Below are 15,394 nucleotides of genomic sequence, written 5' to 3'. Positions count from 1 at the left end.
GCATGCAAGCTCCACTCCCCAGTCGTTCTTAGACTTCTTATTGGGTGAGCCACACAGCCAAGCAACACAGTTGGAGCCTCCCTCCTCCCTGGCCGGCAGGGAGGGAGGGAGAGGAGCTGCTTCCTTTGAAATTTAAGGGACATCATTTAAGGGACATTTAAGGGACATCCATCAATAAGGGACAGCAGCGGGACATGGCGCTGGAATAAGGGACTGTCCCTTCAAATAAGGGACACTTGACAGCTATGCCACTGGCTGACGTGCCGGCCAAACTCCAGTCCTTGGTGCAGCATGAATCTGCGACCCAGAGCTTCAGAAGCTTCAGAAGCTGGGCACGCAACTCAGCAGAGTAAACACACAACAGAAGTGGCAGGGAGAGGCTGTGTAAAGCATATTTACAAGCAGTTAATTCAGCATACATCAGGACAAGAGGAAAAACATGTCTTCTCCCTTCCATGTCCAAGCAAGCAGCATAAGCAAAAGCTATACACACACACAGAAGTTCCCAGCAAGCTGTGCTGGAGTGTAAACAGACATGTGACATACAACAATTCCACATGTCTGTTAAGGTGGAATGGAACATCAATATCCTAACATCAAAGTAGATTATGCAGAATTTGACAGATCAGGGTAATGCAGCTCTTGTTTTTGGTCCCAGTTCAACTGTTGCCTCTTCCAGCACCACTGCTTTTGTTCACATCCAGTCTGCAGTTGTTTTGTTGTATAAGCAACCAAAAACTATGAGAATGAATAAATAGTTTGTGGCAATAATCTGCAGGTGCAGAGACCATATTTATTCAGCAGTTGTGAAGAACAGGTGCCAGCTTTTTTAATGCACTGCATGTCAAACTGCCCCTATCAACATGGCGCTTTATTCAGTAGCTGTTGAAAGTGTGAAGCAATCCAATGTTGTTGTTATCCCCATTTTGCAGAGGAGAGTGTGAAGACTGAGAAAAGGCGCCTTTCCTAAAAAGTCATTGCAGATCAGTTTAAGGCCAGTTTTATATGTAAGATGACAGTGAGATTTTGGTACAGGGGTTTGAAATACACTTGCAAAGCAAATTATTGCAGATACTGAGCATTAATTCAGAGTGAAACTTTGGTTGCTTTTGAAACACAATTTTGAATGGGTCTTGGGGGCGGGACATGGAGTAAGCCCAGCTCTACAGTGTTCTGTAGAGCCCGTTCTGCTCTTTGTGTGTATTTTAAAATCCCAGTTCGCTTCTCAGAGGCTATGTAACAAGAAACAGAATTACAAGGAGGAGATCTGACCAAGGGGTTCATTATAGATAGGTGCAAATCAGCTGGAGGGAAGAATTTACACAGTAATCTAAAAATAAGCAAGACAACCTGGCAATCTTCAGTGGTGCATGGCTGCCTCTTTTTTGTCTGTGTTTGTTAATCACTGGGCGTTCTCTGCCAAAAAGCTGTGCCATATGGAAGTGTTCCTAGCATGTAGCAGATGAAATGACCACAGCAACCAACCTTTGGTTTCATCTAGATATTTTAACCCACATCTCAATCCTATAGCTTGATTTCCATCTTAAGAGACTGTAACTTTCATAATGCTGTTGTGAGCTTGCAGGGTTAGCCTGCGTGGTGCCCGAGTCTCTTCTAATTCCTGGGGTTCTGGATCCAGCAAGGGTTGAAACCTTTGTTGAACTAGGTGGGCAAGTTTCTTGGCGAGTTAGTGGCTACTACGAAGTACCAAACAAAGAACCGCAACAAGTGTCCACAAAACACTCTCTTGTTTTTAGCTATGAACATGGTCAAAAGGACCTGTTGATGGCATTTTACCATTGTACTGGTGAGAGTGTACTAACTTATGGTCTGTGTGTGTGGTTTGGGAGCTGCACGGTCAGGGGAAAAACAATGCTGTCCAGGGTTGTAAAGACTGCGGAGAAAATAATTGGGTGCACTCTTCCCACCTTGGATCAAATCTATGCTTGCTGGTGCTATAAGAAAGCTGCAGAGATAGTGCAGGATAGTACGCACCCCGGAAATGATCTCTTTCAGCTTCTGGAAGAAGGTACAGGGTTATAAAGACTAGGACTAGCCGCCTGAGAAGCAGTTTCTATCCAAATGCGATTTTGGTTTTAAACGCAGTGTAAGGAGTCTCTATGGGAGTATATTGTATTTAAAAATGGGGTATCAGAGTTTTCAGGGGGTTAACCAGGCTGTGATAGCTGGGATAGCAGGCTTGTTGGTTTTTGAATGTCTTATGTAGATTTTCAATTTCGTTGTTCTGTACGGGACAATGACAATAAAGATTATCGTAAATGAGGCTCATCCAAGAGCAGACCTCACTGTGAAATCTTTGTGCCCCCTCTTGAAATGACCTTTCCGCTACTGGAAGAAATATAAAATGTCAGCCTAGCCCTGTGTAAGATGGAGCGAGTGAAAGGGGCAAAAGGCATGACTTGTGATGCATGGTATTTCCATGAGCTCTTTCACCCTCTGCCAATGACAAGGGCGCATTCATTCCAGGCACCCTAACTCACGCCACTTCAATTTCCTTCAGCCAACATGAAGGCCAGGGTGTGGTGGCTGGAACACCGCAGGGAGGAGGCAAACATGCGGAACATCTTCCTCTTGGGTAGCAAGGCTGCCTGAAGTGTGCCAGGCCTCAGCCAAAACAAATACACCCATCGTGACTGATAGCCTCTGCAAAATTGCTAGTTGATTTCTAAACTGTGCAGGGTGTGTTCAACAAGAACAGAAAGGAGGTCTTTTGCTAATATATTTTCCCCCCTGTGCCTCCTCTCCTATTTATTTTTGATTTGCCTGTATTATTTTAGTTAACAAAGGGCAAGTTGCTTGAAAGAAAACTCCATCAAAGTATAGCTATTGTTAGGAATTAGGCTAATTATCCCTCTTGTCCAATAACCCATATCTAGCAATGGCCAGAAAGGGATGTTTCAGATATTTTAATGTATATCATTCTCTTCAAATTGTTCCCTGTGAGTTCTTATGAGTGAAGCAATGAGTGTGTTCACATGTCACACTAAGCCATGGTTAATCATTCACATATCGGGTTGTGGCTTATATCATGTGCTGGCAAGCGTCCTCATCTCTTCTATTATTGTTTTCAGTGGCATCATTTTTATTACATTATGACCTTAAAGAGCTTCATTGACAAACATATGTTGAGAGGTCTACCTGCCATGGCAAAGTTTACAATCCAAGGAGGGAAAGTTGAGGTGCCTCTTACCTGTAAAAAATGAAAGCAGGAAATACTGCATTTTTTGCTCTATAAGACTCACTTTTTCCCTCCTAAAAAGTAAGGGGAAATGTGTGTGCGTCTTATGGAGCGAATGCAGGCTGTGCAGCTATCCCAGAAGCCAGAACAGCAAGAGGGATTGCTGCTTTCACTGCGCAGCGATCCCTCTTGTTGTTCTGGCTTCTGAGATTCAGAATATTTTTTTTCTTGTTTTCCTCCTCCAAAAACGAGGTGCGTCTTGTGGTCTGGTGCATCTTATAGAGCGAAAAATACGGTAATAAAAATGTGAAGTTTTGAAGACTATTCATATTCTCAGCTGTAAAACTCTCTGCTCAGAAAAGGTGGGCACGGAACAACAGAAAGGGAAGCATTTGTAAGTCCTATGGATTTAAATGAGAGGTGCAAGTACGTCAGTAATGATGTTTGAGAACATAAAAAGAACCATGTTGGATCAAAACAATGGGCCATCTCAAGTCCAGCATCCTATTCTCACAGTAGCCAACCAGATACCTGTGAGAAGCAGGATTCGAACACAAAATCACTCTCCTCTGCAAAATTGCCAAAGCTCACCAACCATGTACTCTGTGGCCTTCCAGATGCTCTCCCCCTCCCCCAATTTTTTGCAGTCTGAGCAGCAGACTCAAGACATTTGCTGAGCCCATTGTGCAGCAGTCCAGGCTGATGGGCTGCTTTCATCCTGGTGGGTCATAGGTTATACAGACCAGTCTTTTGAGGGAGCTTGTGGGCTGGAAATCACATTGGAGAAGGGGAATGACGCTTTGATGTCTTTGTTGTGAAGGGGTTCTGTTTGGAGTAGCATGAGATTGAGGCTAGCATACAGTAGAGCAATTGTGAAGATAAAACAAACCAGGAACCACCACAAAACTCCCTTTTGATTCCGGCTTCTATACCGCTATATCCAAAGGTTGATTATCCCTGCTGTGAGGCACTGAGGACCCTGGCAGTGGTCTTCCTGCCCTTTCAACAGCTATTTCTAAAACCTAATTCCAAAATGTACATCCCACATCCCCTTAACCTACAGTGGGAACCTTGAAGTGGCTAAATCACATACCCTACAAGTGTCCCGATTTCCCAGGGACAGTCCCGGAATTACAGAAGCTGTCCCAGTTTCTGACTGGATCCCAGACTGTCCCGCTTGTAGGACGTGCCTAGATTCATCAGAGAAATGTTGGAGGGGATAGAATAGGGTTTCCCTCTTTCCACTGGATAAATTTTGGAGAGGATGAAATCAGAGTACCTTTGAGGAAGTTCCCTTTTAAATCTGTTTTGCCAGACATCAGTAAAACAGCCACCTCCATTGCAAGATCCAGACGTAAAAAGGTAAAGGTAAAGGACCCCTGGATGGTTAAGTCCAATCAAAGGCGACTATGGGGTTGTGGTGCTCATCTCCCTTTCAGGCCAAGGGAGCCGGCGTTTCTCCACAGACAGCTTTCCAGGTCATGTGGCCAGCATGACTAAACTGCTTCTAGGGCAACGGAAACACCATGATGGAAACCAGAGCACACGGAAACGCTGTTTACCTTCCCACTATAGCGGTACCTATTTATCTACTTGCACTGGCATGCTTTCGAACTGCTAGGTAGGCAGGAGCTGGGACAGAGCTACAGGAGCTCACCCCGTTGTGCAGATTTGAACTGCCGACCTTCTGATGTGACAGAGTTTAAAGAGCACTGTTGGAAATAGCTCTCTGTCTCAGGGTTGACCAGAAACATTTTACTCCTTCAAAGGACCAGCAAACCTTCCATATATAGAAGCAGACTGAGCTGGTTGACAGTTCTTTTCCAAGCCCAATTCAAAGAGCACTTGTTGCCATTTAAAGGTAAAGGGACCCCTGACCATTAGGTCCAGTCGTGGCCGACTCTGGGGTTGCGGCACTCATCTTGCTTTATTGGCCGAGGGAGCCGGCGTATAGCTTCCAGGTCATGTGGCCGGCATGACTAAGCCGCTTCTGGCGGACCAGAGCAGCACATGGCAACGCCATTTACCTTCCCGCTGGAGTGGTACCTATTTATCTACTTGCACTTTGACATGCTTTTGAACTGCTAGGTTGGCAGGAGCAGGGACTGAGCAATGGGAGCTCACCCAGTCGTGGTGATTTGAACCGCCAACCTTCTGATCAGCAAGTCCTAGGCTCTGTGGTTTAACCCACAGCACCACCCGCATCCCTTTTGTTGCCATTTACAAGCCGATATAACTTAGGCTCCACAAAGCTGCCTCCTTCCCGAGAGACCCTCAGGTGTTAATATTGGCAGAGGGGCTTCTTGGTGGTTCCAAAGCCCTTGGAGGTTTGGGGAGTGGCAATCCAGGAGAGGGCAGCGTTTTCTGAGAGGCAACATTTTCATCAAGGGAAGTAATAGTGCCACTGTATTCTGCTCTGGTCAGACCTCACCTGGAGTACTGTGTCCAGTTCTGGGCACCACAGTTCAAGAAGGACACTGACAAACTGGAACGTGTCCAGAGGAGGGCAACCAAAATGGTCAAAGGCCTGGAAACGATGCCTTATGAGGAACGGCTAAGGGAGCTGGGCATGTTTAGCCTGGAGAAGAGGAGGTTAAGGGGTGATATGATAGCCATGTTCAAATATATAAAAGGATGTCACATAGAGGAGGGAGAAAGGTTGTTTTCTGCTGCTCCAGAGAAGCGGACACGGAGCAATGGATCCAAACTACAAGAAAGAAGATTCCACCTAAACATTAGGAAGAACTTCCTGACAGTAAGAGCTGTTCGACAGTGGAATTTGCTGCCAAGGAGTGTGGTGGAGTCTCCTTCTTTGGAGGTCTTTAAGCAGAGGCTTGACAACCATATGTCAGGAGTGCTCTGATGGTGTTTCCTGCTTGGCAGGGGGTTGGACTCGATGGCCCTTGTGGTCTCTTCCAACTCTATGATTCTATGGCAGTCTCTTAAGCTGTGGAATTCCCTCTCCAAATAGGTGCACCTAGCACTGTTATTGTACAGGTTTTGGTGTCAGCCAATGGTGCACCTCCTTACTCTGGTCTCTGACACCTGTGTTAGGAACCACCTTATCTTTCTGATTGTAAATTGATTAACCAATTTTAGTACAGTAACATCTCCACGAACATCCTCCTTGTCTAGCGTCCATTCCAGCGAATGTCTGTGGCAAACCCGGAAGTACCAGAACAGGTTACTTCCGGGTTTGCTGCTTGCGCATGCGCAGAAGCCCAAACTGCTCTGCGCACACGTGCAGACGCGGCACTTTGCCCTGCGTCCTTTTCGGCTAGCGGCCGGGGCTCTGGAACGGATCCTGGCCGCAAAGCGAGGTATGATTGTAATTTTATTATTACATTGTTGTAACATTGCAGGTTTGGCTTAGTGCATGGCCTCTGGTTTAGGTCCTCGAGATGTAAACCGATAATAAACCAGGGTTGCAGCTCATGGTTTGCCCTGAGCAAGACACACATCAAACCTGGATTCAGGCTCAAACCAAGGCTTAGCTGACAACTGCAATCTCCTCTCCACAAACCTACACAATTCACAACAAGCCATAGTTTGGCTTAGCATTACAGACGCACCTGATTCAAGTGTGGTTTAGTTAGTGGACAAAGTTTTGGGCTTGCCTTGCACAAAATGTTTTCAGGCTGCTTTTGGCGAAGACTGTTTCAGTCCAGCCTACTTCATAATGGAACACAACCCCCCCCCCCATATAAAAGGAAGCAGGAATACAACACTTTTTCTTTTTTACAAAAAAGAAGAAATCACGTAAGTTTATTTTTTTCACTTCAAGCTTATAAAAAACTTGTTAGATTCAAAAAAAGTTAGACTCTTTATACATATGTACAAAAACACACATCTGGAAAAACAATAAATAGGGAGGGGTAGAAGTTTTACAAAACCCATTATATACACAGTAAACTGCACAAGGCTTCAGCGCCACTGAATAAATAAGTGGCACCCGTATCACAGCTAAGTGGCCAAAGGCTTCAGTTCTATGAGACCAAGAAAAAATCTTGACTTTGGTTGGGACTGGACTAGAGAACAACTGAAAAGTGCTCAGCGAAAAGCCTTTTTTTAAAAACAGCAGCCGTTCCCCTCATCCAGACGCCTCTCATACCAACCAACATTAGCTTTCCAGTGCACAATAGTGTGCTTCCAACTGAGTAATTCTGTAGTAGCATATTTGTACATACATTACACAATTTTTTTTATGGCCAAGGCACTTTTTTTTGCAACTGGAGGTACACTTCGCTCATTTTCATGTGTGTGTGTGTGTAGGGCTGCCATATGCCCAGATTTTCCCAGATCTTATCAGGATTTCAAAGGCAGAATTAACATCTGGGAAGAATTTCCGAAAGGTGGCATTTTGTTGTGGATCTTAGGCAAGTCAATTGACAAAAAAGCTCAACAACTTTTGAGGTGTCCTGGTTTTTACTTTTTGAAATATGGCAACCCTACATGTGTGTGTTTGAAAATGTGCATGACTGAATCTTGCAATCATACCTAATTGATCAGCCAGCTTGCGTGTAGCTGACTGGGAGGAGGTTACCATTGTGCTAAGTCACAGAGATGTAGGGAGTCACCTTGTTCGTTGGGTGCGTGCTTTGGGTGGGTACTTTGCCATAGCCTCTGTGGTTATTATTGAATCAATCTCCCCCAGCATCCTTGCAGTTCTGTTAACAGTCCACAGCTTGGGGATGGCTGAGTTTAAAAGGACATGACCTAAAAAAGCATGAAACTGGCCGCAAGTTGAAGAATTGCCTGTTCTTTTGTAACAGTGAACTCATTCTCCAAAGGACTGATCCATACATGGGCCAAAGCAGTGAGATTAACAACAGGCAGGGAGATAATCGAGGCACAGGGCTTCAAGACCCAATAAGGATGGAGCATGCCCAGTGACAACAGAACGTTGAGCATCTCTTGAGGGCAGAATGGAAAACCAAAGAGGGGTTATGGAATGGAGTAACCTGAAGGCAGGGATGGCTGGAATCCTTACAGGGGTACACACAACAACATTTTGCTGCAATGCATTTGTTGCATCGCAAAACCAAAGCTTGTTTAGAATGCTAGTTTGTTTTGAAATACATATATATATGCTTTTCAGGGACATCTTTTTTAGTGTGTGAGTGCAGGGTGAAGTGATTAAAGAGAAGTTATCTGGGGAATTTTTGTACTCAAATGGAACGGAGGTAGTTGTAATCCCATCCCCCTCTCTTTCCTTGGTAAATGTAGATACCTAAGCACTATTCACTCGGTGGTTCAGGTACTCAAAAAGCTGGCTCATACTTTCAAACTCCCCTAATTGTGTAAGCTGGAGGTGGAAATGGAAGCCACTATCACAGTGATGAGTATTTGCTTCCTGTATACACAATGTTTTCCCATGTGGTAGTGTAGAAAATCACCTGGAGAAATTCAAGTCCCTCAACAATGCATGAAATTTTTAAGATCAGCTTGTATGCTTCCCTCTCAACAAAACACCACACAATAGTAAATACTACGGGCTGAGAATCAACACAGTGTCTGTCACATTAACGTTTCAACTTCCTTACGCGCTAGGCAGGGGCGATCTGAATATTCAGGAAAGACACATGGCACAACATTCCTGCCATATACCATTTCACACTGCATGTGTGTGTAAGTGGGAAGATACGTCTGAATATCTGCCCCACATATAAATCCTCCTGCATGTTGAAAACTAGCCTGCCACTTGGTACAGATGTGCTAGAAACAGGTCTTCCAGCCCTTATAGTTTTGAACAAACAAGCGGATTTTGATTTGAAGAAAGGAGACAAAATGTGAGCCCCAATTCCTGCAGTCTGAAATAATACAGTCTCCAAGACACTTCGCCACACGTTTGGTCCAAATGCAAAGATCAGCCTTTAGAAAAGTATGGTGCAAAGGCAGAGCTTGCACATGAAAACTTATCAGGATAAAGAGGTTTAGGTGCCTAAGGACTCTCCCAAAGAAGGGTAAGTTTAGTAACAGGCTCTTGGGAGTTGGAGGGAGTTATTAAGGGTAGCCACTGAAGCCATAAATATGTGGTGCTCCGGTTTTGCTAGAAATAATGTCCATGTCATCACAGTTCTTGGAAATGAGGACATCCATCCTGAAACAGCAAACTGTTGCAAGTGCTAGCAAGAAAGAAAATTAAAAAAGAGTTTGCAGCAACATCTTTTCACCCAGAGCTTGTCTTCTGCAGTTGCCTTCTCCTGTTGAGTTGGCTGGTTAGGTCCTGGATGAATGAAGAATGTCATCCAAGGAGGACATTTCAGTGCATGCTTCATACTGATCTAAAGGTGGAGAAGGGAGCAGGGAGGAGAAGATTTAAATGGCTTGAATGAAATTTCATATAGTCTGGCAACATTGCAAAATGGCGAGAAGTCTTCACGGGGCCAAATCTGACATTCGTGGAAACTTATGGAATGTGTGGTTTGACCTAATTGGCAGCAGACTTGCTGAGGACTGGAAAACCACAAAATGGAGCTTTCCATAAGCCACACAAAAGTTAAACTTGCCTTACAATAAAAGCATTCCGTTGGCAAGACTTGACTCAAATCCCACGGGACAGTTAAGAGACGTTCTAAAGCAGACATTAAAACTCACTTGACAAGTGAAATTCAGAGTTGCATCACTTGCTGCATGATATCCCCTCTGTGCCCACACACCAAAATAACTTCTGACTGTGCAAAGGAAGTCCCCCACCCTCCTTGACCCCTGTGCCCCTCCTATATCTGTTGTGCAATATACCTCAACCCTCTGGAGCAGATTTGCCGATGGTGCGAGGAAAGGAGATGAGCGAAAGTCCTGTGGTGCAAGCAGAAGTCATTCTGCTTGCCAAATAATTTAGCTGAATATCGCCCACAACAGTCAAGATGCTCTAGAGCAGTGTTCCCCAACCTTGGGCCTCCAGCTGTTTTTGGACTACAACTCCCATCATCCCTCGCTAGCAAGGCCAGTGGTCAAGGATGATGGGAATTGTAGTCCAAAAACAGCTGGAGGCCCAAGGTTGGGGAACACTGCTCTAGAGTACAACTACTTTTATACTGTCAAAAATGAGCTATATCATCCAGTATCTTCATGCATTGTGGGGAGGGACTGATACTCAGAGCACGCATGCAGATGTTCCTCAGCTCAATGCATGGCATTTCCAGCAGAAGCAGAGGTAGCCATTGTAGGACCCTCTGAACGTTGCTGCACTTCCAACTCCATCAGTCCTAGCCAGCATGGGTAATGGCTAAGGAAGATGGGAGTTGTAGTCCAACAACATCTGGACTACCTGAAAGTAAAGTTTCAGGGAGCAGAGCCTGAGGAAAACCTCTAGCAGAGACTATGCATTCTGTTCCAAGGCAGTAGGGCATAAGTAAAGGCAGCCCTACTTGGTTATCTTAGAAAAACATGGTAGGAACTTCCAAGTCTTCCATGTTTACTTGAACTCCAGGTCAGCAGAGAACCTTGCGATGAAACCAGCAGGTTACACTTTGAAATACGGTAGGCCTGCAATGTTTGCACCGGTTATGTTCTAAGGATTGAGCCTGAAGCAAAAATTGTGTACAGTCATACCTTGGGTTACAGACGCTTCAAGTTGCGTTTTTTCGCGTTGTGGACCACTGAAACCCGGAAGTACTGGAATGGGTTACTTCCGGGTTTCGACAGTTGCACATGCGCAGAAGCGCTAAATCGCCCTTTGCAGACGTGCCGAATCGCAACCCCTGCGTGCGCAGACGCGCCACTGTAGGTTGCGGATGCTGCGGGTTGTGAACGTGCATTCCGCACGGATCACGTTTGCAACCCGAGCGTCCACTGTATAGTCAAAACCCAATGGGTTCAGTGGAAGGTGGGATTGCCAAAGTCATTTCCCCCAGAATCCCACCCCCTTTTTAATTTTTAAAAAGTTGTTTGCCACATGTGTAAAGCTGAATGTGCACAAGCTAAATGCATACAAATGGCATTCTTCCTGTACTGCAGAGAAGAGCATAGGAAACTGTCTTACACCAAGTAAGATCAGTGGGTCATCTGGTTCAGTATTTCCTGGGGCGCAGGGTTTCAAGCTAGGTCTCTCCCAGCATTACCCAAAGATGCTGGGGACTGAATCTGGGATCTTCTGCACTCAGAGCACTTGCTCTGCCACTGAACCATAGCCATTACCCAACAGCACATTCATCTTTGGGGTCCTGTCAAGGCTTACCTTGTTTGGTTCCTCTTTAGCCACCCATCTCGACATTTTATGAACCAGAGTTCTTCACCAGGAGATATATTGGTCTTCTGGGGGTCTTCTGCGCAAAAAGTGAGCCTGAAACAAACATGCAAAATATGTAACTCCTACAGTCCCAAGACTAAAAGTATCTAGCTGACCATTTGATGAACAGAACATTGGAGCTTGGTTCGATTTATGAAGACAGTTCCTATATTTGCAAAGAGTGGATATGGATACAGACCTTCGGCTGTATAAAGGTAAAGGTAAAGGGACACCTGACCATTAGGTCCAGTTGTGGCCGACTCTGGGGTTGCGGCGCTCATCTCGCTTTATTGGCCGAGGGAGCCGGCATACAGCTTCCAGGTAATGTGGCCAGCATGACTAAGCCGCTTCTGGCGAACCAGAGCAGCGCATGGAAACGCTGTTTACCTTCCCGCCAGAGCAGTACCTATTTATCTACTTGCACTCTGATGTGCTTTCGAACTGCTAGGTGGGCAGGAGCAGGGACTGAGCAACGGGAGCTCACCCCATCACAGGGATTCGAACCGCTGACCTTCTGATCGGCAAGCCTGAGGCTCTGTGGTTTAACCCACAGGCTATTGGAGATCAAAGGCCTGCAGTCTCCTTGCTTGGTTTACCATGATGGCCTCATTACGATAAGCCATAGCTAACAGTTGACCATGGATGCTTCAGTCTGTGTTGTTGTTTTTTGCTCCTCCCACTATCACAGGGGAAACAAAGATCCCAGACTTAGCTTTTTGTCCAAATAAGTAATTGTGCTTGTTTTTCTCCATGCAAAACACAATCTGTAGCAGAGGTCTGGTCGTGGCTAACAGACCATGGTTTGCATGAAACAAACCCCATCCCCCAGCTGACATGACGCTAAGGTAGGGAGTGCGGTTGCTTTCTCACGTGTGATAACGGAAAGGAGCAAAACAGCCCATACTGTTGCATGTATGGTAATCCATTAACCACGGTTTACTGTGACATGCAAACTGAGCTATGTGACTCAAAAGTTAATACACATACTTAAAGAGACGTCTGCAGGATGATGATTTTGGAGTTTCTATCAAGCCCCAAAACATATCCTATTGTCTTGTCTGAATCAGAGCTTGCAATCATTCAATTGCTTAGTGCCCTGGGCTTACTTCTGCTGAGTTTCTCCAGATTTCACACGGATCCGCCTGATCTGGAGCTCCTTGGATGAATTCTCAGGCCGAGTCCAGTACATTTTCAACTCTCTCCACAAGCTGTACCAGGACTGAGTGGATCCTTGCCAGGTGAGCTTGATCTTCAAGACATCGCCAACATCTTCTTCAGTATAGACAAGGAAGGTGTTTGTGTAGTTCAGGCCAATCTGCTCAAACCTGAGAATAAGAGGAACACAACGTTTTGTTAAGGAAGCACAGAGGCAGGGAGCAACTCATATTTGCATGTTATGGTTTCGGCGAAACACCCCTAGTTGACTTAACGCTAAGCTAGTGATTGTGGTTTCTTTCTCCGTTGTGCTAACAGGGAGGGGAGAGTGCTACCATGCTTGAATCCTTCTTGCTGGTTTTCCCAGAGGCAACTGTTCAACCACTGTGAGACCAGGATCCTGGACTAGATGGGATATTGGCCGGATCCAGCAGGCTGTTTTTATAGTCTTATGGTTCTCAAAAGCCTGTCAAAAACCTGTCTCGTGGTTCATCCTGTCCAGCAATTATCTAAGTGGTGCTCCAGGGAATCAAACTTATTAAGGGTTGTATTTACTTATTATAGCTTGTCTTTCATGGAGCTTGGATGAAAGGGAATCTATCCACCACTTCCCATCAAATATGTCAGTGGCAAATCCTACGAGGGGGAAGAGGGGGGAAAGCAAAACATGCCAATGAAGACTAAGTGTGCCTAGTGGCCATGAAATGTTGACTCACCATCGGAAGGGGAAAGAACAGAAAATAATAAATTTTATTTATACCCCGCCCACCCCAGCCAAGACCGGGCTCAGGGCGGCTAACAACCAATAATAAAAACAAGTTGATTGAAATACATTTTTAAAAACAAGATTAAAATACAACATTAAAACATTAAAATTCAGCCTTATCACAGGAGGAGAAAGGGAAAAAAGAAAGAAAGAGGGGGAGGGAGTCAAATTTATTCTAAGCCAAAGGCCAGGCGAACAACTCTGTCTTACAGGCCCTGCAGAAAGAAATCTGATCCTGCAGGGCCCTGGTCTCATGAGGCAGAGCGTTCCACCAGGCCAGAGCCAGTGCTGAGAAGGCCCTGGCTCTGGTTGAGGCTAATCTGACTTCCTTAGGGCCCGGGACCTCTAGGGTGTTGCTATTTATGGACCTTAAGGTCCTCTGCGGGGCATATCAGGAGAGGCGGTCCCGTAGATACGAGGGTGCTAGGCCATGAAAAGTGGGGGGGCAATGGAATGGAATATCTGGGGCAAGGGCATGGCTGCCTGGCACCCTGAAAGGGAGCACTTCACGCTGCAACATTTTGTTGCAGGCCTGCCTCGTTTCCCCACTAGCATTCAGATAAAAGAGCATGAGGTGTACACTCAGTTAGTGCTTGGCAACAATATCCAGCGTAAACAGAGTGCGCGACCGACAGTATACTGAAGAACTGTCTGCGATGCACATTAATTCAATTATACACATGCACCGGTTCATTGAAAGAACGTGACATGAAGAAAGTTCCCTCTAGATGAAATGTTTGAAAGCCACTGATCTGGTAGTCCATTTTGTCAGCTTTAAATCTATCTGCATACAAATGCAATTCCCTCAGATCTGGCCTATAAACACAGCAAAATGAGACAGGGCAGCGTGGTGGTGACAGAATGAAATGAACTAGGCTGCAGGTGTGTGTAATAAACCACTGCCTGGTTTTTTCTCTTTCATTTTTTTAAAAACATTAACTGGAAGAAGAAAACTAGCCCAGCCAACTCCCTGTGCTATTAGCTTTCTTCTTGCAGGGGCTTTCTTCTTGCAGGGACTTCCCCCTTTGAAGAGGTCCTCAGATGCTACTTTTGCACAGAGGGAGAAGTAGCCCCCCCGCCCCCGCTCCAATCTGGATCAACCAGCCTACTCAGTCACAGGTTCAGGAATTGCACACACAGAGAGAGAGAGACTTGAAAGAGTGTGCAGGATTGATGTTTGTAATTCTCCACTTACACTTCCAGAGGCAGGGGCTGGGAGTCCCCACTGGTGCCGTGTAGCGTAACAGAGAAAGTAGGCTCGGTTTCTCCCATGTTTTTGTAGCTGAAGACATGCATTTTCATCTGGTAGTGGAAAACTGCAGAGACACAAGTGAAGACACTTAAACGCAGAGCCAAGATTAAGGCTACAAATCCTTTGTTCCCATTAAACAGACGCGGTTTGCAAGGCAAGTGCCAATTGGCACGGGATCTGCCTGGTCTTTGCCAAGCAGCGTCGCTGGGACTCTGTGCACATTAACCCAGATCAGGAGCAGATAAGACATAGATGAGGAACCAAAAACGCCGCTGTGTTTCCATCATTTCCCCCTGAGGAAGGAGAGCTTTCTCTGGTCTCCTGCAACGACTGGCCATTTACACCTGCAAATTACTTGAAGTATCAAGAGTGCACCCTTGCGAAGGGGCAAGCTGGGATGCTTCCTCGAGGGGAGGGTTTTTCGTCTGCCGCTTGTGATCCAGAGCTCTTTTCAACAGTGCTCCCAGATACACCACAGCTCTTTGCTGAGAGCAGAGCCAGTGTTCCCCATGCTGGGACATTCAGATTTCACTTAAAAGCTTATTTCCCCTTTAAAGAAGGGACACATTTTCTCAGCAACCTGGGCAAACTGCATCACAGGTCAACTGCACCACTGACGCAAGAAGTGGCAGTGGGCGGCCATTGGGTTCATAAAGGTAAAGGTACCCCTGACCGTTGGGTCCAGTCGCGAACTACTCTGGGGTTGCGGCGCTCATCTAACTCTATAGGCCGAGGGAGCCGGCGTTTGTCCACAGAAAGCTTCCGGGTCATGTGGTGAAACCAGAGCAGCAC

At 45.8% G+C, this 15,394-nt stretch overlaps 2 protein-coding genes across 3 annotated transcripts in view; both read right to left on the bottom strand.

Moving 5' to 3' along the window:
• Nucleotides 1-15,394, bottom strand: part of LOC310744435 (uncharacterized protein) — a 399,988-nt gene that overhangs the window by 209,845 nt on the left and 174,749 nt on the right. The window lies entirely within an intron of this gene.
• The window catches only part of LIPG (lipase G, endothelial type), a gene marked incomplete at its 3' end in the record, with an annotated part of 29,188 nt that continues 20,721 nt past the window's right edge, over nucleotides 6,928-15,394 (bottom strand). The window contains exons 7-10 of one of the 2 annotated variants that reach the window (XM_083575678.1): nucleotides 14,546-14,666; nucleotides 12,536-12,754; nucleotides 11,379-11,483; nucleotides 6,928-9,483 (exon numbers count right to left, since the gene is read on the bottom strand). In XM_083575678.1, the coding sequence (XP_083431804.1) occupies nucleotides 9,474-9,483; nucleotides 11,379-11,483; nucleotides 12,536-12,754; nucleotides 14,546-14,666 (455 nt within the window). Of the gene's footprint in view, nucleotides 9,484-11,374; nucleotides 11,484-12,535; nucleotides 12,755-14,545; nucleotides 14,667-15,394 lie in introns of those variants that run through there. The other variant, XM_083575679.1, reaches the window with a different exon arrangement.

The sequence above is a fragment of the Podarcis filfolensis genome (assembly GCF_964270895.1).
Source record: "Podarcis filfolensis genome assembly, chromosome: 11".
NCBI lineage: Eukaryota > Metazoa > Chordata > Lepidosauria > Squamata > Lacertidae > Podarcis > Podarcis filfolensis.
This window is presented reverse-complemented; position numbering and strand designations above follow the sequence as displayed.